This window comes from Hemicordylus capensis, chromosome 6 (assembly GCF_027244095.1).
Source record: "Hemicordylus capensis ecotype Gifberg chromosome 6, rHemCap1.1.pri, whole genome shotgun sequence".
Classification (NCBI taxonomy): Eukaryota; Metazoa; Chordata; class Lepidosauria; order Squamata; family Cordylidae; genus Hemicordylus; species Hemicordylus capensis.
Window position 1 is genome coordinate 157,262,574 of NC_069662.1, and position 24,958 is coordinate 157,287,531.

Consider the following 24,958-nt stretch of genomic DNA (forward strand, 5'->3'; position numbering starts at 1 on the left):
AGGGAAGCATTACAACGCACACGGCATATTCAATAACATGCGATAGGCTGATTAACAGGGCCAGATCACACCACGATGCTGGGAACTAGCAGAGAGTTTAGCAAGATAGGTTTTTCTAGCATCCCGCAATAACAAAAGTACCATAGAAAGGACTTGGGACTTAGCAACAGTATATTAGAAAATGGACGGATGGGAATGAAGAATTATGAATTATTATTAATTATAAATAATGAAGAATTAGGGGGTCAGGGGAATGGCTGATCATGGCAAAAATGGGGCACTCTCTCCCTGTTTCTTCTTTTCTTGCATCTCCATTCTGCCCCCCTTTTTTTGCTCTTCAACACGATTAAATTTAAAATATCACATAAATATGTAAATACATATTGAAGCGTAGCTTGAATCAGGCTTCCAAACTGGTTTTCTTTTATTCTTCTGCTCTTTCCGAAAAGCCTTTTACAAGCAATCCTAGCCTTACTCATACCACGGGATCTGCTTCCAGTGGATGCTTTCCTCAGGGCTGGAAGCAATGCGTCGTCTCTGCCTGCATGAGAGGTGGGACCGGACGGAAGGCTCTTGTGCTCTCACCTTGCTTCATGCAGAGCAGGCTGTGTTCTTCAGCATTTAGTGCCATGCACGTGTTTGCAATATGCTTTGCCTAGATCAGGGGTTTCCAAGCTTGGGTCCAGTGTTGCCTCTAATTTTTTTTCAGCTGTGTGTGGAATGAGTTTTTTTTCTCGGCAACAGTATCAAGGCAGTGTGTGCACACATGCATTCAGAACGGGACTTTCCTGATTCAACCTGAGCGGGATCTAAAATTAACTGAGCAGACATCCAGAAACTTGTGAGCATGCCCACGCCTTAGAGGGAACAGTGCTTGGACCCCCAGATGTTGTTGGACTCTGACTCCCATCATCCCCTGCCAGAATAGTCAAAGGCCACATCCTGTGGCAATGAATTCCTTAAAAGAATTAAGCATTGTATGAAGGAGTACTTCCTTTTTTTCTGGCCTGAAACTACTATGCACTCAGACCGCATCAGTGTATATGTGAAGTTAGGATGTTTTGCCCCAGTGTGCACTACTTTACACTTATCTATGCTGAAACAGATGTGCCCATATTTTGTTACCCATTTAAAATCATCTCCTGACAGCTAAAGTAGTCATGCTGTGAGTTGCACGGTGCACATGTGCAACTGGGGGAGATTTAATAAGTTGCTATACAAGGATGTCTGGCTATAACAATCCTGAAATTACCTTCTGACCTAAAGAATCTATGCATCGACATGACTCAGTAATCTGTAAAGCGATTTCAGCCTAATAATTTGTGAGAGTATAAAAGAAAGAAGATAAACTATTAATCACCCACTTAGTCAAATGGAGAGGCTGGGAATAGCCTTACTATGAAATGTAATTCCTGCTGATTTTCTTAGGAAAGCAGTTTGTATTTCTCTGTGGAATTTTGGCAAACACCATTAAATTCTGTAGGGACTGATATCACACTGCTGACTCATTGCCCAGATACTGCATCTACTGCCATGTAAGCCATTTTCCTCCTTCCATCGGCCAACCAAACCCAGCTACAAGCAGCAAAACGACCACTGCTTCAAGCCATAGGGTCCAAAGTCACTGCCATTTTGTAAGGGATGAATGCTGAACTCTGCAGACTGTGCAGGATGGGGTCCTCATTAGGCCACTGTAGGGCATCCCCTCCAAGACTTTTTGGAGGGAATTGGATATGTTGCAGTAGAGTGGTCCACCCAAGACAAACAGTGGCTAAGGACTGCTCCCAGCAATGGCTTTCCCAAGCCTATAGTCATTGTGCCTGGAGATGGTGGGAGTGGTATCCCAACAATATCTGGGGATCCAAAGTGGGGAACCCTTGCTCGGAAGTATTTCTCATCATGAATACTATACAACGGGCTTCATCTTGGAAGCCACCAGAAATTTGGCTTTCGATAGGCAGGACACTGCAAGAAATTTATCTTGCAGCATCCTGCCTATCACTGTATCACTATATTCCAATCAGTGGCAATACAGGATAGGAGGGATTTTACCAAGAAAGGCATCTGTGGCAGGAGATTGGAGAAGCAGGCTCTCCAGGCACCACGATTCTGCCCCAAAGTTACCCATTTGCATCTCTGGACCTGTTACTCTGAGGCTGTGTGCAAAGAACTCTCTTCCATTAAGGACAGAAAAGAAGAACCATCAGGAAGAGAAGACCACAATTACCTGTCGGTGCAGCCAGGCTTCGCTCTCATCTTCATGTTTCTGAAACGAAGCAACATAATTAAATGCTATATTGTAGTTTACATCTATTATAGTCTGCGCATCAGGGTAGAAAGCTGTTTGACTCAATTTCAACAGCGGGTGAGCAAGTACAGAAGAACCCACCAGAGCATGCTTTATGAGAAGGCAATCTGAAAGGCACTCGCCTTGTCCCTGCTTTTAATCTTGGTTAAACAAGTGAGTGCACTTACAGTATGGCTGTTATCTCTGTGATTAATGGAAAGATGCTAATTCAGCAGCAGCCACATGGCTCACCTGTTTCCAGGGGCCTTTGCTTGGCAGAGGAGCAGTGTGTTCCCTTCCCCACTACCATGCAGAGGACAAAGTAAGGGGTTCCCAACCATAGGTCCCCAGATGTTGATGAACTACAAATCCCATCATTCTCAACCACAATAGCCTCAGCTATTCATGATGAGAGTTGTAGTCCAAGGGCATCCGGGGACCAGTGTTCCCTCTAACAGGGATTCTCAGATGTTGTTGACTACAACTCCCAGAATTCCCAAGCAAAAGCCAATGCAGCTGGAGATTCTGGGAGTTGTAGTCAACAACATCTGGAAATCCCTGTTAGAGGGAACACTGTTGGGGACCCATGGCTAGGAACCCTTGATCAAGGTTGTCAATATGAGCTGAGCCTCTACATCAAGGTTATGCAACAAGCTGTTGCTGGACTACAACTCCCATAATCTCCAGCCACAGTGGCCAATAGTCAGGGATTATGGGAGCTGTAGTTCAACATCAGCTGGAGGACAAAAGCTGGGCAGCCCTGCTTCACGGGAACACCTATTCCAACACTATCTGGGGACCCACGGTTGAGAATCCCTGGGCTAAGGTAGGAGTTGAGCCTCTATATCAGGGCTGCACAACTTCAGCCTTCCAGCTGTTGTTGGACTACTACTCCCAATATCCCCAGCCACAATGGCCAATAGTCAGGGATTATGGGAGCTGTAGTCCAAGAACAGCTGCAGGGTCGAAGCCCGAATGTAGAGGCTATATTGGTACCCTTCAGCTCTGGCTTATATATTGCATCGTCTGAACACTTCTGCACACTCCAAGAACTTCCATATACGAGGTGGATTCAGGAAGCCCAAAAGAGGGATGTAGAGGAAGAGGGAACAGAGTGTGGGTGGGGGAACTGGCCTCTTCTCCTTACTGGGTTTACAGTCTTGCTTCGGGTCGCTACCAGAATGCTGGCACTTAGAGCAAAATGGAAACTGCAGTTGCCATGCAGACTTAACTTAACTTTCTTCTGATCTCAAGAAACAGAGAAGAGTTCAAAACTTAATGTGAATACTGCGTAATGTATGCACTCTGGGCAGCCAGCTCTCAAGCAGCTGCCAGAGGAGTAAAGTCTGATCCTCCAGGGATGCCAGATCAACCATGTAAAATTATTGGAAGCTCTGATGTCTAAAAGGAAGGTCTGTGTCTGTGTGCCCATTTTTGCTCTATGGGATTGTGATTGTCCAGAATAAGAGACTGAGAGCGAGAGAGCTAAAAACTCTGTAACACACATAAGGGATGGGAAACATCTCTGGGTACCACCCAGCTGAAATTAAGCACTAGTCCCAGCAATTTCTGTGAGACAGTTCAGCACCAAAGTTAATTACGGCACTTACATGGAAGTCAGTTCTGTTATACTCTTAGAGCAATCTGATGCATGCTTGCTCAGAAGTAAGTCCAATTTTGCTCAGTGGAGCTCACTACTAGGTTAAATGCATAAGACTGCAGCCTCAGAGGGATTTACCTCTGAGTAATCATGTGTAGGATCAGGCTGTAAAGGTAAAGAGTGCCGTCGAGTCTTTGTCGACTCCTGGTGACCACAGAGCCCTGTGGTTTTCTTTGGTAGAAGACAGGAGGGGTTTACCTTTGTTATCTCCCGCACAGTACGAGACAATGCCTTTCAGCATCTTCCTATATCACTGCTGCCCATCTGATATAGGCGTTTCCCATAGTCTGGGGAACATACCAGTGGGGATTCGAACCGGCAACCTCTGGTTTGGTAGTCAAGTCATTTCCCTGCTGCGTCATTAGGTGGCTGTACAAGTCCTCAGTTCTGGATCAAGCTTCTAGTTCAGGAGTGGTCAACCTGAGGTTCTCCAGCAGTTGTTTACCACAACTCGCTGTTGTAGTCCAATAACAGCTGGAGAACGGCAAGTTGCCACCTCTGCTCTAGTTTCTCTCTCTGTCTTTCTCTGTGTGTGGACACACATAGAGTGAATGCTCTCTTCTTTGCTACACTTCATGTTCAGGTTTCAAGCACTGGGGACAGACTACCAGAGCTGGAAGGAAAGCCATCAGGGTGTAGCTATCTGGCCTACCTTTGTGCAGACTCCTGTAGTTGCATCACAGAGAGTCAGGATAGAGACATTTTGTGCCCTGTTTAGCCAGTTGACTGCAACTTTGGTACTGGTTGCCCATTTCACCATGGTTATATAGTAGTCCCTGCAAAACAGAGAAGGCGTTTGAGTGCTACTGTTGCATGCACTTGTGAACACAAAAAAACCAAAATAAAATGAGATCACAAGTGCACCTGTGGCATTGGAAGGGAGACAGCTTGGCTAGGGGTGCTCAATCTAAGGCTCTCCAGCTGGGGATGATGGGAGTTGTAGTCCAATAATAACTCCCATCATGCCCCAGCAACAATAAACTGCAATGCTTAGAGTGACCAGTAGGAGGCTGCTCTATCAGCTACATTCAGGAAGAGATTTCACCGGGCTGTAGGAGGGCGAGATGCAAGACAGTGAGGCCCTCTTCACTGGCATGGCTGGGATCAGCTGACATTTGGCTCCTCCCTTCTGGCGCTGACTCACAAATGACCCACCGGCTTGATCATTCTGTAACTTTATTACATAACTTGAAGAACTGTCATGTTAAAGGGTTGTCCATGAAATCAAATTGATATTAGTCGGTCACTGACTGCATTGTACCCAAGTACTGTCATTGCTATATCCTTCCTGACTATGAAAGCTACACTGCTCCTTCTTTGGTTTTCATGTCCTGAGTAGTAAACGGTATGATTTTCTGACTGAAAGTGTCCCATTCCAGTCCATTTTAATTCACTGATGCCCAAGATGTCAATCTGTAGTTGATTCATTTCATCTTTCACTGTGTCGAGCTTTCCCATATTCATGCTTCTTACGTTCCATGTTCCCATTGTAATTCTGTCTTTGCAGCTTCAGATTTTCTTTTCCCGCATGGCAATATCAACCGCTAGACATCCAAAAGGCTTTAGTCTAACCGCGTCATAAACACAATCGCTACTCTGAGAGATCTTCAGCTCTTCCTCAGTAACATGTTGAGTACCATCCAACTTGAGGAGCCCATCATCCGGCACTACATAGACCATCATCCCATTTTGTCTATCCATGTGGTGGATGTGTGGCTGCTCCTCTTTAATATTTAATTCAGGCCAGCCTTTATGTGAGGCTCTGGAGTGGTGCAATTCTGGACCAAATGGCTGGCCATCTATATTTGACAGAGAGGTAACCATGATGTCAACACCTCATTAACCAATGAGCAGCAGAGATGGGAGAGGACAGCAATGGGAGATGACTCAGGTGAAGGAAGGGTAGAAAAGTGCAGCAAACCTTGCTACAGAAATGGATATCGATAGGGGTTGCCACTGCACCCTTTTTTCCAAGCCAGCTTGTCCATTTTTTAGTGCCATTGCTGTCTGCCAAGCCAGATAATCATTTTTTTTAAAAACACCCCTTATAAGGCTTATAGTATGCAGTGCCCAACGTGCCCTGAACCTGGAGGATTTCAAGTCAGGATTCAGTCTGTATGCTACCACCCACCTCTGGCTAGAAGGAGGAACCACAGGGAGACCAAGCAAACACACATACCACCTGACAGCAATAGGCCAGAATCAGCCATTTGTTACTGCCTGGAATTGGGCATGGTGTGGTGAAAGTAGATAGAAAAGGTTCCTCTCCCTGATTCACCATACTAGAGGTCATTCAATGAAGTTAATCGGCCAGATATTCAGGGCAGACAAGAGAACATCATCACCTCACACACAATTCGTTTAGGAAATGTGCTGTCACAAGATGGGGTAATGGCCACTAGCTTAGAGGGCTAAGAGAGGTAGGAGACCTTAATGGAGAATAAAGCTATCAATGGCTACTAGTCATGATGGATTTAGGGCAGAGGGGTTCCCAGACCTGGGCCCTCAGATATAGTTGGACTCAATGACTCCCATCATGCCCACCCACAGTGGCCTAGTCTGAGAATCTCTGCTTGATGGAACCTTGGGGTGATAAGCAGCGTCTCTCTCAGGCATGTATCTGTATTCGGGTGGGCATGTTCAAAGAACATGAGCCACCCTGGGGCCCTCAAGAAGAGGAGCCACAGAGGGCCCCTCACCTGTTACCCCCACCAATCACTTGCCATCTCCATGGTGGCCCCACTAAGCCTACAGTCCTCACGTGTGATCCAGCTTGATAATCATGTGTGGCCAGGCTGTGACTTCATTCGATTGCACCACAGATGACCAAGGTTAGCAAGCTGGGCTGCACCACTAAGGTGTGTGAAGGTGAAGGGGATGGTGAAGGCAGGTGGGGGGAAGTAGGAGGTGGCAGTGGCAGGTGGGTGGGTAAGTGAGGCAGCAGGCAGCCAAGACAGGTGTGGGGGGAGTCTTCAAAACTTGCCCCAAGGCTGCCACTGGAGCTGGAAATAGAGTCCCCTCTCGCAGAACTTGGCAGCACCACTGGTACCACCCTAAGGGAGGGCATGTACTATTTTTCACATGGGGCCCTTCTGAGCTTGTTACACAACTGATCCTTCTGAATACCAGATGATGGGAAGCAAGAGTGGAAGAGAACTATTGCCTTCACACTCTGCTGCTCCTGGCATCTAACTGGCCACAGTGGGGAGCAGGATGCTGGGCTAGGTGCATCCAGCTGGGCTCTGCTTTTGTTCCTAGAGGAGGAATGGAGTCCCCCTGTAGAAAATTAATGGCCTTTGCCTTTCAGAGCAGCTCACGTGAGGGGGGGAAATGCTGAATCATCCCTGGCAAGCTGCCTGGCTAGGCGTCTCCTAAAACTAATCTATATTTCCAGTAGAATTAAAATGCTGCCAACATCACCCCTCTTATCGACAGAGCTAGAACCTCCCTGGGTTCGGGGTGGAATCCCAGGGGAAACTCTCTTTATTTTGCCATTGGATAAATACAAAAACCTTTCAAGTGTAGGCTTACACATGATGAGAAAACCAATAGCTCCTGAGTGCTTGAGGATGCTTTTGCACGAGAAAAATCCCCTTTCTGCCCACCCATTTTTCTTGAGTTAAGAACCAACTCTGAGAAGCTTGTAAAAGGAAAAGAACAAAAAATCCCAACCCAGTTTTATTCAATTACTACAGACTACTTCCGTCTGAGGTTTTAAATACACTCAAAAATACTTAGGCTACAAAAATAGGTTGTCTTAGGCTTCAGTTTAGGTTGTATTTAGGTATGCTTAGATGTTTATAGAGTCTTTTGCAATGCCCAAGTTGGATTGAGCATAGGCTATTATAATTATGTTTCATGTAAACAATAATAGAACAGTATCAGGAGTATGCAAAACACACACACAAAGAAATATATAAGTTGCTAATGCAAAATCTAACAAACTGTTCCCTATGCTAAATTCCCTTTCCCTTGAAAACTCACCCAACACCTGATGAGAATCAAGCTTCCTGCATTCCTGACTCTCAAGAATCTGCAGTTATTCCATGTGAGAAACCTCCATGCTGGCTTTGACCATGAGGGAGCAAAAATTTCATGCCCCTCATTAAGCCTTTCCACACCCACTTCTCTAGCACAGACCACCCTTCTTGTTCCCAGAATTCCCAGCAACTGCTCCCTAGGTCCCACACACCTGGTGTTCTTATTGGCTGCCCTGGAGTTCACCAGCCTGTCAGTCGAGACAAGGGTTCACTCCCTGAACTTTTTAGAGGGAGGGGAGGCTGATCACTATGGGGAACCAATGGGGAACCAATCACTATGGTTCCCAATGAGGAACCAATCTGTGGAACCCCTGCCTATGACTCAGGTGCTAAATGATCCTTCAGTTCAAATTTGTTTTCGCAGTAATGGGTTCTCTTTTGTGTCCTTTTCGTTGACCTTCTTTAGAATTCCCATACTACCTGGTCGGAAGAATCTTGTCTGGTATTACATTTTTAATGCTTAAAGCAAAGAATGTGCAATTTTCCCCCCAGAGTTGAGAAAGGGGTAAATGACTTGATAATGAACAAACACTGCCTTTGTAAGACTGACAAATCATGCCACATTATCATATTCAAGTGGAATGCACAGGTCAAAGTCATCTTTAAATTATAATACAATGACTTTTCACAGTGTACAGTCCATAAAATTTTTATGAGTTCATTTGTTTGCTATAAAATATGTATAAGGAGTTGTTGCTCTCATTGGGATTAATGTGCTGTGTCGCTGGAGAAAACTCTTGTGTTCTGGAAAGGGTTTGCTATGCATACTGAGGAGGGAAGGCTCCAGGAATGAAGATGATCTGATTATACAGCAAAATAAGAAGCTGGAGATTAATCTCGTGGTTCTCAGCCATATTTAGTGCAAGAGTTCAGCGGTGGGGTGGAATGACTAAGTTGAGTACAACACTGGAATGTAGGGCAACGTAATCATGCACTGGAATTTCAACACCTTAAATAAATTTTAAGTGTCTCTCTTATGCCATATTAGCATATTCTCTAGCAGTATCGCTTATTTCACTATTATTATACAAGTAAAATGAATAGATAATGAACATTCTCTTGCAACAGGGTTGCATAAGCAAAGAATAAATAAAAAAGTAGACTGAATGGTATTCCCCCTCCCCAATGAACCAAAGCAGCTTTATCAGGAGGTTTTTTTAAATACTGTTTGGTGTCTGTTGCAAATCCTAGCAATGGATGCAACATCTCAAATAATTCCCTTAAGACTTAGTGCTGCTGTGGAGTCATTACATATCTTTCCCTAATGAGACAGTTGCGCTGAGAAGATGACCTGAAACCAGAGGCAAATCAGTACAGCCTGACAATTGCCAGTCAGTCGAATCAAGAATGGCATTTAAATTCTACAGTTCAGAATTCCAAAGTCCGCACAAAGTGGACATACAGTGGATGACTTCACACATAACAGCAGTGAGTCAGTACAGGTGAATTTCTGGTTTCTGACAAGCATATGTACTCCCAGTCCTCCTGGCTCTTTTGTGTTGTCTGAGCCTGCCATGTTGGATGGACAATATCAGGTTCCTTCCACCACCTCACATTTTCCACCCTACTTCAACACTTGGTGACAGATGTTGGGTAAATGTTGGGTGGTGGTAGAGGGAACCCAACATTGTCCACCTGACATTTCCTGGTTTGCATGGCATAGGAGAGGTGGAAATATTGGGAGTGCACACTCACTGGGAACCAGTGTTTCCCTCTTACTTACTTCCCTCTTACTCACTGAGACACAAATGTGTGGTTTGGATAATCCTGATTGGCGATGATGTGTGTGTGCGTGTGTTTTAAATCAATATGGTTTCAACAAAGCTGGTGAAAAGCATTTGGTATCTATGTGCAATATGCATAACCCAGAACCATGTAAGATTGCTGGTGGATCCCTGTAGAAAGCAGTGCATCATCTGAGGTTCGAGCCAGTTTCAACATGGATACAAGCTTTGCTTCATCAGAAGTTTGAGACTCATGGCACAATGGTAATATTCTTTAGCTCTACTTCACTGCCAGTGATGCCCACTTTTTAAAAATAGTTGCAGGTCATGTCTAGATACTGGTCTTTGACTGCTTAGCTCATCCCAGTAGACTTTGAGGTGAACTTTGAATGTGTTAAATTAAATTTGAGCCCTATAATATACTCCACAGAGTACAGATGATTAACCTTAACAATATATGGGATATACAATTTAGTCCAAATTCATTGATTCAGCTACCCTGGAGAGTATCCAAAGCTTTTAAGCTAATCAGAGATTCTGAAGAGCATTTCCATAAGGTTATGTTGACATGAAATCTCATGGCTTTCAAGATAATTTGCTTCCAGATTAGGCTTGTTTAGGAACACAGAATAGTATCTCTAATGTCATAAGAGCATAAGAACATAAGAACATCCCTGCTGGATCAGGCCCAAGGCCCATCTAGTCCAGCATCCAGTTTCACACAATGGCCCACCAGATGCTGCTGGAAGCCACAGGCAGGAGTTGAGGGCATGCTCTCTCTCCTGCTGTTACTCCCCGGCAACTGGTACCCAGAGGCACCCCACCCCTGAGGCTGGAGGTGGCCTACAGCCCTCTGACAAGTAGTCGTCAATAGACTCCATGAAGTTATCCAAACCCCTCTTAAAGCCATTCAGGTTGTTGGCTGTCACCACATCTCGTGGCAGAGAATTCCACAAGTTAATTATGCGTTGTGTGAAAAAGTACTTCCGTTTGTTGGTCCTAGATTTCCCGGCAATCAATTTCATGGGATGACCCCTGTTTCTAGTGTTATGGGAGAGGGAAAAGAATTTCTCTCTATCCACTTTCTCCACACCATGCATGATTTTATAGACCTCTATCATGTCTCCCCACAGTCGTCTTTTTTCTAAACTAAATAGCCCCAGGTGTTGTAGCCTTGTCTCATAAGAAAGATGCTCTAGGCCCCGATCATCTTGGTTGCCCTCTTCTGCACCTTTTCCAGTTCTATAGTGTCCTTTTTTAGATGTGGTGACCAGAATTGTATGCAGTACTCCAGGTGTGGCCGCACCATAGTTTTGTATAAGGGCATTATAATATTAGCCGTTCTATTTTCAATCCCCTTCCTAATGATCCCTAGCATGGAATGTCAGTCAAGACTGCAAAGAATGAGAAGGACGCATAAGGCCATAACACAGGGATCCCTCCTTGTTATGGCCCTGCTGAAATTATTACATTGCACATTGTCAGGGTTGCATAGTAATAGTGCTTACAACCACAACTGAACATAAATGTGCACACAACCAGGAATGCGCACAAAACTGGTTTGCCCGGTTCAGTTTGATTCTAAATGGGACTCATACAGAATTGGGCATGTTCTGTGTTTGGTGCCACCAAACAAGCCCCGTTAGCTTGGCTTGGATTCGAGCTGGTCCAGGGGTTCTAACAAAATGGCCCTTAGAGGTCTGGGGGGAGGCTGGTAAGAGGAGAGGGAGATTGCGGAGGAACCCCCCCCCCCATGGCTACACCAGCACCCCTTGAGGCCACTGGACCCATCAGGTGAGTGATTCTAAAAAAACCAATTAATTAACATTAGAACCCCCAATCCAGGCCCAAGCCAGCTGGGGGTCAGGGGTCAGCTCAAGGTCAAGACAGACCAGTTTGATGGCACACCTCCCTAATCCCAGCTGTGTAGCTGTGAGCCTATAGTGGCATCACACCTAATTGTGTATGACTTTTTAAAGACTAGCTGCAAAATTCTATGGATGTTTACGCAGAAGTCAATCTCACTGAGTTCATTCAGACTTATTCTTAAATAAGTGCATAGAATTTCAGTTTTCCCCTACTGTTGTTCGTTAGCAGTAAGAAAAGATCAGTAGGAGAGGGGGTATGTCATCATCTAGTGGATGTGGGCTTCTCAGAGGCTTGTGGGCTTCTCACAGTGGTGAGCCACTGTGGGAAACAGAATGCTGAACTAGATGGGCCTTAGGCCTGATCCAGCAGGGCTGTTCTTATGAGGGTAAAATGGGAGATCTCACATAAGCCGCCCTAAGCCTTTTTGGAAGGGCGGTATAAAATTTGAATAAATAAATAATAAATAATAAGCACCCTAGGCCCTATCCACCCCTAGCACAGTACCTCCAGTGACTGTTGCTGGTGTCTGTCTTGTGTTTCTTTTTAGATTGTGAGCCCTTTGGGGACAGGGATCCATCTTATTTATTATTTCTCTGTGTAAACTGCCCTGAGCCATATTTGGAAGGGCGGTATAGAAATCGAATAAAATAAAATAAATAATAACAATAAACTAGCCTACCCGCACAGACCATCTGTGCGCTCTCTGGGGCCAGCTGTTCCCTCCTGCCCCACTCTCTCTTGCCCTCCCTTCCCCTCTCTCCTGCCCCACTCTCTCTTCCTCACACTTTCTTGTCCTCCCTCCTGCCCCACACTCTTGCCCTCCCTCCCCCTTCCTCCTGCCCCACTCTCTCTGCCTCACTTTCTTGCCCTCCCTCCTGCCCCACACTCTTGCCCTCCCTCCTGCCCCACTCTTTTTGCCTCACACTTTCTTGCCCTCCCTCCTGCCCCACACTCTTGTCCTCCCTCCCCCTTCCTCCTGACCCACACTCTCTTGCCCCCTCCCCCTCCCTTCTGCTCCCCTTTCTTGCCCCCTGCCCTCCCCTCCCTCCCTTCTCCCCCTCCCTCCTGCCCCACACTCTCTTGCCCTCCCTCCCTTTCCGTTCCTCTCCTCCTTCCCCCTCCCCCGCACTGTGCATCTTACCTCAGCGGGTGGTGAACAGGGAACCTCCTCCCGGGCGACGAAGTCCCACCACCCGTTTCCTTCCCACCACAGCCTCCAATGGGAGCCGGGGCTTCACACCATCGCCTGTTTCCCACTCACCCCTCTCACTGGTGCCTCCTCTGGCCATCCTGCCGCCGCCTCCTGCTCCCACTCCCAGTGGCCAGGCCAGGCTGTGCTGCCGCCACCTCCCTGTCCTTACCTGGGACGGCCTGACTTAGCCAGGCCGTCCCGCCGCCTCCTGGCAGCCAGCTGAGCCCGCCTCTCAGGCTGTTTGGCTGCCCACCGCTACCACCCGCTGCCATTTTTTCTTGCTCGCAACTCTCGCCCTTCGGCATCGGAACTCTCACAACGTGTCGTGAGAATTCCGCCGCCAAATTCAGGACACGCATGCCGAATAAGCGTATTAAATATATAGATAAATTCCTTGGAGAAAGAATGGGATACAAATACACACAAAGATATATACACTAATCAGATGTACTACATTGAGTTAGCTAAAGAAACGACCACTGGACTGATCTGCATCAATAAGAGTCCATGGAGTACTGATATATGTGAATGGGTTTGATTTCACACAGGTGGACCACGACTATCAGAATTGAGATTGCAGTCGTAGTTATAGGACAACAACAACTGCTGGTCAGCAGCTTCTCTGCCTGGGTGAATGATGTCCAGCCTGTTCTAGATGGGGCTGCACTCCCCCTGAAGGACCAGGTTCGCAGTCTGCGGGTGCTCATCGATCCAGCACTGTCACTGTCAAGTGGCCTCTGTGGCTCAGAGAGCCTTTTATCAGCTTCGGCTGATATGCCAACTGCGACCTTACCTGGCCAGGGATAGGGATGTACGAACCGGCTCACCCTCAAGCCGGTTCAACATCGAACTGGTCTGGATTGAAGGCTCGTCCTCGAGCTGGATCGGCCCTGGTTTGGCTCGAGGCCAGCTGGGGCCACTTCAGGGGTTTGAATGTTTATTAAAAACCATTTTTAAAAGGACTCACTGCCACCAGGGGGTGCTGCCGCGGCCATGGGAGGAATCGCTGGCAGTTCCCCCTTCCCCCCCCGGCCTCCCCCCACTATCGAAATGGCACAGTTTGAGTGGTTTTCAGACTCTGTGTAATGGCAGTGGCCATTTTGGAGGCCACAGCGCATGTGCAATGGCCATCTGTGTGAGCAGAATTTGGACTTGAACCAAACTGGGCAAACCAGCTTTGTCCACACCCCTAGACAGAGATAGCTTGGTCACAGTTACTCATGCTCTGCTAACCTCTAGCTTAGATTACTGCAATGCATCACATGTGGGGCTGCCTTTGAAAATGGTCCAGAAACTGCAGCTGGTACAAAGATTATTAACTGGGACTGGACGTTTTGATCATATCACACCAGTGCTTCATCAGCTGCAATGGCTCCCAGTCTGTTTTCAGTCCCAATTCAAAGTGCTGGTGTTAGCTTTAAGGTCCTAAATGGCATGGAACCAGGTTACTTGGGAGAGCGCCTTGCCTCATATGTCCCAACCCAGACTTTAAGATCTTCTTTGGAGGCCATCCTATGAGTGCCCTGCCAAACAAGGTGAGGCAGGTGGCTACTAGGGAGAGGGTCTTCTTGGTGGTTACACCCCATTTATGGAATAGCCTCCCCAGTGAGATCCACCTGGCTTCATCACTTCGTTCGTTCATTCGTTCATTTTTACATTTCTGTTCTGCTCTTCCTCCAAGGAGCCCAGAGTGGAGTACATAGTTAAGTTTCTCCTCACAACAACCCTGTGAGGTAGTTTAGACTCCAGGTGAAGATGTTTTTGTTCACTCAGGCCTTTTAAATTTTCAATTTTGATCTGATGTTAACTGATTTTTTAAAAATGTCTTTTAAACTGTATTGTATTGTATTTTGTATTCCCTCCACAATTTTTGGTCTGTTATGATTTAATGTGTTGTGTGTTTTTCGCTCATGTATTAATGTTGTGTTGTAAGCCGCCCAGAGAAAAATTTACGAACAAAGTTTTTTAAAATGATAATAATAATAATAATAATAATTATTATTTAATTATTATTTCTTTTTTACACAGTCAGACAGGTGTTATTGACTGGTTTGCTTTATCCAGACATCGAGTCCTTCCCAAGGACCTGGGATGGCTGAATTTTATCATCAATACTGTTGGTTATTATAGATATCGTCGCAAAATATAGGCTGTTCCCAGTAAAGTTGCTTTTTGTAATTGGCTGATGGTGATTTCTGTGGCCCCTATGGTGTTGAGGTGCTCTTCAAGGTCTTTTGGAACTGCACCCAGGGCGCCAATTACCACTGGGATTATTTTGGTCTTTTTCTGCCACAGCCTTTCAATTTCAGTTTGTAGATCTTCGTATTTTGTGATTTTTTCCATTACTTTTTCATCCATTCTGCTATCCCCTGGTATTGCTATGTCGATTATTTTAACTTGTTTTTCTTTCTTCTCGACTACAGTTATATCTGGTGTATTGTGTGGCAGATGTTTGTCATTATTATTATTATTATTATTATTATTATTATTATTATTATTAATTTTATTGCAGCACACACATCTTGTTGGCCTGACAACAAGGCAAGCCTCTCTCTAACAGCAGAGCAGGTAAGTCAATGGCAGACAGAGGTGCCATGAGTAATCAGCAAGGCCAACACTACTCTGTGATCAGAGCAGATCAGCCACAAAAATCAGGTTGGAAAGAGAGAGCGAGAAGAGATCAGAAGGAGAGACTGTAAGAAAGCAAGGGAGATTCAATGGACTAGTGGCTATTATCAGGCCTATAGCTGGAAGAGCAAGCAACATACCTCATTCTTGGATCATCAGGAGGAGTCATTTCTAAATCATGGGCAGGGCCATTCAAACTAATGACATGCAAGGAAATGCTTGGATTTTCCATTCCAACCTAAACAACAAAGAAAAGTGGACTGATCATGCATTGTTCAATAAAAACCTTTCTGCTTATAACTCAAATTGTCCGCATCACACCACTTCAGAGGCTGCAAATGCACAACGTATGCAATCACTGTAAAATGAAGGAAAATGACCTTATGGACACACAGCTCAAATGAACCATCTAGCTGAGCAAAAGCACTTGAATTTAGTTTAGCAGCATTCAATGCAATCTATATATTCATTGTAGGCTGCTAAAATCAGCAAGAGTTCAGTCTGCTTCAATCCTATCTTGGTGAGGGCTGTTACCTCAGGGCAAGAATTAGGAAGCCATAAAACAGTACATGGTGATGGTGTTGGTGGTGGCGGCGACAGTAAGAATAAAACTCTTGTCTCGGTTACATTACATCTTTCTGATGTGCGATTGACTTCTCTTCAAGCAACTGTTTTGCTTTGAAGCTGAAAGCTGAGGTAATTTGTAAATTCATCTCTTGTGCTTGGGATGATAGTTTGATAGTCCAGCCCTAAAGATACACACAGTCACATGTGGGGGGCTTAATGTCATGTTACATTATTTTGGCAAAGCTGTGGGTCCATCCCATCTTCAGCCTCCCTGGGGTCTTATGAAAGGTTAAATGGTGACCTAAGAATATAAATGACGACTTAGATGCTGGCACAGCAAGTTGCAGAATTTGTTCAGGGCTAATTCTAGGGTCTCTAAAAGACAGAATTTCCAGATGCAGTAGAGGGCCAAAGTGCATATTGTCTGCAATTCTGTTATTGTTTCCCCCCATTTTTTTTTTAAAGCAAGAAGGTATAGGTCAGGCCTCTGCAAAGATTCAGCTTTGAAGCATCAAAGCCAAAACATCTGCACCCCACCCCTGGCTCTGCTGGGAGGCAGACAATCCCAGTGCTTACCTCCATGAAGAACCAGCCTGGCACAGCACCAGGGAGGACCATAAGAGGCATTCAGAGCCATGGGACACCCCAGTGATCTCTTGGAAGGAGTGGGTGGCATTGGGAAATGTAGTCCTTGCCAGCACTTTCCCCATAACGGACTACATTTCCTCATGCTCCCCACACAACTTGCAGTGTACCTTCCATGACATTACTGGAGCTTCCCATGATTCCAAATCCCTTTAACAGCCTCCCAGGTGCTGTGCACAGGACTACTCTGCATGGAGGTAAGCACTGGGAGTGGCCATCTCCATGCAGGTTCAGGGGCATTTACAAATGATTTGGACTTTTGCACTGGACAGATGTCTTCAGGTTGAATGAGGGGTTAGCTTAAAAATCAGATTTACTTTCAGCTTCAAAATAAAGCAGCTGTTTGCAAAGCAACCTTGAGCACATCATTACCAAATAATTGACAGTCTTTCCCAAGACCTTTCCTGAGACTCTTTTTCTTTTCCCATAAAGGTGGGGGGAAGCATTTGTGTTGATGATGCTGAATGGAGAAACCATCCATAAGGAAAGCGTTAGACAACGCCACCCCTCCTCACCTCAACAGTCATCTGCTCAACCTGAAGCTGCTGATGACTGCTTAGCATTAAAAAAAAAAACAACTCAGAGAAATGATCATGGAACTATCTTTATCTTGCAATTTGGCCTTGGCATGAGTGAGACAGCAACTAAACAATTAACTGAGAATTAAATATGATTTCTGGATTACACTCAGTTTCAAGTTCTCCTGTTTCAATCAGGTGAGAGGAAAAAATACATTCTGTGCTAGTTCACATGTTCACTTGTTTCCATCCTACCTTTGGGTAATGATAGGTTTTCACCATAGGGTAAAGTGGGCCCGTGTACGTGGGTATCTCCATAGCGGGGACTCTGGAATCATTGATCGTTGCATATGCTAGCCTTGTGCCATCAGGAGACCACCAGTGTGCAATATGGGTCTTTAGGATCTCTTCTAAATAAACCAGAGAGAAGAAAAGAAGAGCATTAGTTCCAAGAAGTTAGTCAACAAGAAAACGAAAGAGCAAAGAGGTTAAACATCCTGTAGCACAGCACCGGAATCCCTCAGAGGTCGGAACATGGAGGAGAAAAGACTGAATTCTATGCTGTGGTAGTTGCTATTACAAACATACATATCCTCCAACCTTGATCAAACTTGTTCTACATTATGCAAAACAATACTTCATCACAGTCAAGTACAGAGCTAGAGAAAATAGGAATTTAGCTCTTAGTTCCAGTGACTGATAAGACCCACTAAAATAATTTTGATGGGTGGTGGGGACTAGTTTCTAAATCCTTTTTCACAACACGTTTTATAAATATAAAGCATCTGCATATCTGCTATCCTGTATCTGCATATTTTTCAGGGTGTCACACAAGTCAAACTTCCAAACTGATTTTACATGTGTGCCAACATGTCCCTATTTCCGCATTCAGGTTAATAGGGACATGTTGACGGGTATGATTTTTGTACGTCATGTCAGAGTACAACACACTAACAAAGTCATAAGCTCAGGTGCCGAAGAAAGAAAACTAACATTTTCTTATTCAAATAGCTACATTTACAGGATATACCCCAGTATTAGGAACAAAAACGCAGCAAACAGGAGGGCTGACAAGTGCAACAATATTAGGAAGAATATGAAAACGTTAATTGTAAAGGTGAATATTAATTGTTGAGATAATGGATAAAATTATTTCCCCTTCCTACTACTTCAGCAGGAGTAGAATTTTACAGAGAGAGAGAGGGAGGGAAGGAGGGAGGGAGGAAGAGAGGCTGACATCCAAACTAGTACTGTGCTGGCACAAGTGTTGACTTCCAGATGAATCGGTGCATGTCCATATGAGTGAGGAGTGGGCGAAGGGGTATTTTTGACAGCCTCCCCTTCTTTCTGTAGCTTATTTCTGTTCACACAACCCCTAGAGACATATTTTCATGACACACGTGGCATTCAGAGGGAAGGGGAGATAAGTCGAAAATCACTCCTTCCCCCATTCATGTTTCAATGCATCTCTTAGACTGGAAGTCAACACTGTTGGGCCAGCATGTTATTAGTCTGGATATTGGCCATTGCAAATAAATATTCATGATTATGTGTTTATTAGAAACTAAAGAAATGGCCCATTCTCACACATATAGGCCCGGTTCATATGTGACAGGAAACTGGAGGTTGGTGAACCCATGGCTTCAATTTTAATCTGTAAATTGTGCCATAGATGTTCGTCAAACCGCGCCCTGCCAACCTCCAGTTCCAGGAGAGGGGAGCCCCTGCCTGCTGTGTGGCCTCTGAGGCCAATCCCAGCAAGCTCCATGGCCAGACTGTGGGCAGAGCATTGGCACGTCAGTGGAGTGGCCGCGATTGGCCACAATCTTGAAGGGGATGTGCCAAGCACGATTGTGCATTTTTAGAGTGCCCCACCTGCCCTCAGCAGGGAAAGGGCATTTAAATCCCTTTAAATTCCCTGCCATGCCAGCGCTTCTTCTGGCAGTGATGACTCCAGGAGCCCCCAAAGAGTTCTGCATCCTGGAAGTCCCACACAAGCATGAATTTAAGGGAGGGAGTGGAGGTCTGGGTGGGGGGATAGTTACCTGTTTACTCTGGGAGGGTATGAAAACATTGAGACTTCTTAGGAGGGAATATGTAGATGGCGGAGGCCAAAGGATGCTGGGGGAGGCGGGGTCCTGTCCCACCATAACCTAGGATGATGTAGTGAGGGGTAACACTGCCAAAGAAGTTCATCCAGACCCAACGAACATCCTGCTCCACTGGCAGCTTGAGAGGGCTAGTCTTTTGGGGACACCGTGCAGCTGTGAGGGCACTGGTCAGCCCATAGACTTCTCAAGTTTTCTCAAGAGTTTTTGATGAGGAACTCTGTCGAAAGCTTTTTGGAAGTCCAGTTATACTATGTCAACTGGATCACCTTTGTACACATACCCTTTGACATTCTCAAAGAACTCCAAAAGGTTGGTGAGGCAAGATTTACCTTTGCTAAAGCCATGCTGGTTCTCCTTCAGCAGGGCCTGTTCTTCTATATGCTTAACAGTTTTATACTTGAGAATGCTTTTCATCCATTTGCCTAGAACCGGGGATGTAGTTGCAAATTCAGAAATGCAGGCGCTCTCCATGACAGTCCCCATGGCCATGCCCATCCCAACAGCCAGAGAAGCCGAGAAATGGACTCTCGGCTGGATGCCATCTGGCCCTGGTGATTTGTTAATTGTCAGTTTTTTCAGACAGTTTAGAACATGGTCTCCCATCACTTCTATCTGACTCAGTTCTTTAGCCTCTTTCCCCGAGAAGCCCAGTTCAGGCACATGTATACGCTCAGTATCCTCTGCTGTGAAGACAGATGCAAAGAACCCATTTAGCTTCTCTGCAATCTCCATATGCTCTTCAATAATCCCATTCACTCTCTCGTCATCTAATGGACCAACAGCCTCCCTGCTAGGTTTCCTGCTTTTGATATATTTTAAGAGTTTTTTTGTTACCCCACTTGATGCTTTTAGCTAAATGTTCCTCCAACTCTCATTTGAGGAATGGTCCTCCCTTATTGTCACCTTGCATTTCTTTTGCCAGAGTTTGTGTTCCTTTCTGTACTCTTCATTTGGGGCAACCTTTCCATTTCTGAAAGAAATTTTCTTCCCCTTTATAGCTTCCTTTACTTTATTTGTTAGTCATCCTTCTGGACTTAATGGTACCTTTCCTCCTTTTTGGTATACATTCTAACTGGGCTTCTATAATTGTGGTTTTAAATAAACCCCAAGCATTCTGGAGCAAAGTTACTCTCTTGGTTTTCCCTTTCAGTTTTCATTTCACCAAACTCCTCATTTTAGCGAAGTTTCCTCTTCTGAAATTCAATATGTCTGCGTTATACTTCCTTGGTGATTTTCTCCTTGCATATTTGCTGAATTTGATCACACTATGGTCACTGTTCCCTAAAAGTTCCATGACACAGATATTTCACCACTCAGGATTAAGTCCAAGGTCACCTTCTCTCTGGTTGGTTCCATGACCAACGGTTCTAGGGAACAGTCATTCAGCGTATCTAGAAATCTGGTCTCTTTGTCATTATTGGAATGTGAATTTACCCAGTCTATATGCAGGTAATTGAAGTCACCTATACAATAAATTGTAGCTGGGGGTGATGGGAATTATAGTTCAGCAACATCTGGAGGACCCCAGGTTGGGACCACTGGTCTACTCTGACTGGCAGCAGCTCTCCAAGGTTCCAGGCAGGAGTCTTTCCCAGCCCTACCTGGAGATGCTACCAGGGAGTGAACTTGGAGCTTCCATATGCAAAAACAGATGCTCTTCCACTGAGCTATGCCCCATCGCCTAATGGGAATATCTTACAACTAGCCGACCCCTCACAGAGCATCTTTCTGCTCTCTGGGGCTGGTGGTTCCCCTCCCCCTCCCCCGCCTTCTGCCCCAGTCCCTCCTCCTCCGCCTGCGGCCCTCCGCCTCTTCCTGGTGGCCCAGCCGCTGCCTCACCACAGCCGGGCCCGGCTTGCACAACTCTGCTGCCCGCCCAGCTGGGCCCAGCCGCCTCTCCTCACCACCACCGTCGCCTCCTCCTCGCCGCCATTTCCTCACCACAGCCGGCTGGGTCGGGCCCGTGCAGCTCTGCCGCCTGCCCAGCCGCCACTCCTCACAACCACCACCACCACCACCACCTCCTCCTCGCCACAGCCGCCGCTGCCTCCCCGCTGTCTGCTTCTGCCCCCCCCCCATTTTCTTCCCCCCTTTCCTGCTGACCAGGCCTGGGCCTGGGCCTGCCTCTGCCACCGCATTTCTGTCCACCAAACATCCCCACACATCCGCACGCATTCCCAGCCCCGCATTTCTGCCCGCCACGCACTGCCTTAGTGAAATAATCATATAGAAGATGCTCATGTAGTTACCCATCTAAATGTGAACCAAGGCAGACCATGCTTAGCAAAGGGGATAATCCATGCTTGCTACCACGAGACCAGCTCTCCTCCCTGAGTTTTAAGCTGTGGCACAATTGCCCTTGGTGCACTGCTCTCAGAGCTGCCTTCACATTGTGCAGCATCTTCAGTGGGACCCCAAAGGCAGCATTCGGCAGTGTGAAACATTGGCCAATGTTTTTTCTGAGCTTGGTTTTGGGTCTTGGTCAAATCTGTGGCCAAGTTAACACTGCAAGAAAAAACAGGGTGCTGTTGGACAGATAGGTTGCAATTTTAATATACTGCTGAATCATTTTCCATTTTAACGTAATTTTTTCGCTTCTTCCATCAGGTATGGCTTAATAATTAAATTTATGATGGGAATAAAGAGAGAGGGCTGGCAAGCCCTTGACACTTCAACATTAATTAGGAACTACTTTATTCTTCAAACATCTTTCTCAGATTTCTCAGGCTTAATGAAGCACTTCAAGAGAAGATGATCACGTGAGGTCCTAATGAAGATGCTGGAGGGCCCTTGCCCACGAGATTTAACTGCACTCATTTTTATGGATCCTGAGGCATGACTGGATAAAAAGAAAGGTTTCATGTAGCCAGTTCTGGAAAAGAAGCCATGCCAACATGTAGTGGGAACAGACAAATCTGTGAGACATCTGGGTTGTTCTCAATTATTATCTGGGTAGTAGAAGCCTTCTACCCGATTTTGGGAGCTGGGTGCACTCCTGATATTTGATTCTGTGTTAGATGAAACCAAGGTCAGAGGTGGGGTGCTTGCTCATCTGACAAGCCTCAGGTGGGTAGGATGAGTGCACCCTCCCAGATTCTGTCCCCAGCTTTGGAACAAGGTAAGAGTAAAAACCTGCCTACACAGCTGGGCCTTGACAGATGAGCAAGCTGCTTTCATCTAACACATGATCAAATATGGGGAGTATGCTCAGCTCCTGAAATAGGGTAGGAGGCTTCTCCTATCCTAATACTAACTAGGGGTGTGCATGAATCAAAACCTGCAATTTGATTCAAGGTAAATCAAATCGCAGACCGTCCCCCGCCCAATTGATTTGTCGAAAGCAGCCAGCTTGACTGGCTGCCTCAATGAATCAGCCACGAATCACCCCAATCGATTCAGGTGATTTGAGGGCCATTTTGAGGGCCATTTTGCTGGAAAAACAGGCCTCAAAACAGCCAGACTTAGCGTGTCAGCCCACCTGTCCTTTAAGCCAGGCTGATGTGCTACGTCAGGAGTGGAGGGTTGGTCTACCCACCAATCCCAATTGGTAGACTAGCTCTCCCTGAAGAAAAGTGCCATTTTGAGGCCTGTTTTTCCAGCGAATCAATTTAGGTTTCCCGAATCAATTTGGGTGATTCTCCTTCGAACCCAAATCGGGCCCTCTATTTTGAGGGCAATTTGATTTGGGACTGAATCTGCAAATTAGCCATGATTGAACCCAAATTGATGTGATGGTGAATCGATTTACACAACCTTAATAATCATCATGAGGACAGTGTGTGTGTGTGCGTGTGCAGCACACATCAAGTTAACAAGGTGAGAGAAATATGGGAGCAAACCCCACACCTTCACAGCTGGAGCCTTAAGCAAACCATGAATGAATGCCACAAAAGACCATTTAAGTTAGCGCATGCCACAATAGCTGCATCCCAGTTCCAAGCATGTTTACTTTCTTTAATGGGACTTGCTGCCTTGTAAGTGTGTTTGGAACTGTAGCCTTTGCTACAACAATTGTTGACATCTTGCACAAGTAAAATATAAACCTGATTTTTTTTTTTTTTTTTTGCAATCAGACCTAGCAGCAGAAGCAGTAATGTGCAAAGGCATTTCAAGAAATGTATCAGTGCAGCAGCATTCACAAAGCAAGACCATACAAGGCTTCCTTATACTGAATCAGAGCATTGATCCATCTAGCTTTTTTTCATGATCTCTTCAGACTAGCAATGAGTGTTCATATGAGAGGAGAGCTGGTCTTGTGGTAGCAAGCATGACTTGTCCCCTTAGCTAAGCAGGGTCTGCCCTGGTTGCATTTGAATGGGAGACCACATGTGTGAGCAGCGTAAGATATTCCCCTCAGGGGATGGAGCGGCTCTGGGAAGAGCAGAAGGTTTCAAGTTCCCTCCCTGGCGTCTCCAAGATAAGGCTGAGAGAGATTCCTGCCTGCAACCTTGGAGAAGCCGCTGCCAGTCTGTGAAGACAATACTGAGCTAGATAGACCAATGGTCTGACTCCGTAGATGGCAGCTTCCTATGTTCCTATGTTTCCCAGGCCTGCTTCCTGAAATCCTTGGGAAAACCAGGGAATGAACCTGGGATCTTTTACATGCAAACCCAAGCTCCTGTTACCAGGGGTGTAGCTAGGGGAGAGGGGGCCTGTGTTCATCCATCTCTCTGGCGCCCCCCAGAGTGAGAGAGATAATGAAGAAAATGAAGAAAATGGGGATTGGTGGAGATGGAGGGCCCTCACGAGCTGGGGGCCCGGGTTCTTTGAACCCTTCCGCTCAATTATAGCTACCACCCTGCCTGTTACTGAGCTGTGGCCCCTCCCAGGGGGACTTAAGTGTGCATAACTGGGTTGTGGCCACTCCTTCTAATTGCCTATTGAGTTTTATAGCCATGTAATTTCTCACTTGTCAGCAGAAGAACCTTCTGGCTTCCCAGCTTTCCATGCTGGCTATTCATTGGGCTCCTCATGCCCCTCAACCTAGTTCCCTTGAAGCCGCCTAGTGTATTTAGACTTCTAGGCTTCCATAAAACAGACTTGCCAAACAGATGGAGCACAGAGATGAATCAGGTACTTTTCACTTCCACTCATTCATTCGGCACTGAAAAGACAAACCCATTTCAACTCAGATAAAAGAAGTGGCTGAATTCCATCACAATGCACCTCAGGCTTACAAAAGGATACAGTTTTCTAGTAATGATAAACAGCAATTAGCTTTTGAAATTTCCGAAGAACTGGGAAAATGGCATACTGACTGAAGCGAGATATTGTTAAATGCTCCCCGCTTCCCCGAGGGATGAAGAATCCAGGGACATTGCAATGACATTTCGTTCCCTTTGGCTGAGAGCACACTGGAGACATATAGTCCTCAGGTCTGTTTTTACTTAGTGACAAGCAGGACACAGTGGAAGCAAAACCACCGATCACTGACTCGTAATGTGAGATCCCCCTCCATTTCCCCACCAGCAATGCTGCTTCTAGTCCACATAACTCCAGTTTAAAACCCTCAGTACTCTTGACTTTGGTCTGTGTCCAAATTCAGAATTATTTTTTATTTTAATTATTGACTTCATTTATATCCCACTCTTCCTCCAAGGAGCCCAGAGTGGTGTACATGGTTATGTTTAACCTTTCAACAACCCTATGAGGTGGGTTTGACTGAAAAGATAAGTGACTGGCCCAAAGTCACCCAGTGAATTTCATGGCTGCATGGG

The 24,958-nt window shown here is 45.8% G+C and overlaps 1 protein-coding gene across 7 annotated transcripts in view; it reads right to left on the reverse strand.

Moving 5' to 3' along the window:
* Positions 1–24,958, reverse strand: part of DPP6 (dipeptidyl peptidase like 6) — a 735,952-nt gene that overhangs the window by 70,471 nt on the left and 640,523 nt on the right. For all 7 annotated transcript variants that reach the window (XM_053261856.1, XM_053261858.1, XM_053261855.1 and 4 more), the window contains exons 9-12: positions 17,386–17,540; positions 15,541–15,638; positions 4,600–4,723; positions 2,228–2,266 (exon numbers count right to left, since the gene is read on the reverse strand). In XM_053261856.1, the coding sequence (XP_053117831.1) occupies positions 2,228–2,266; positions 4,600–4,723; positions 15,541–15,638; positions 17,386–17,540 (416 nt within the window). The remainder of the gene's footprint in view (positions 1–2,227; positions 2,267–4,599; positions 4,724–15,540; positions 15,639–17,385; positions 17,541–24,958) is intronic.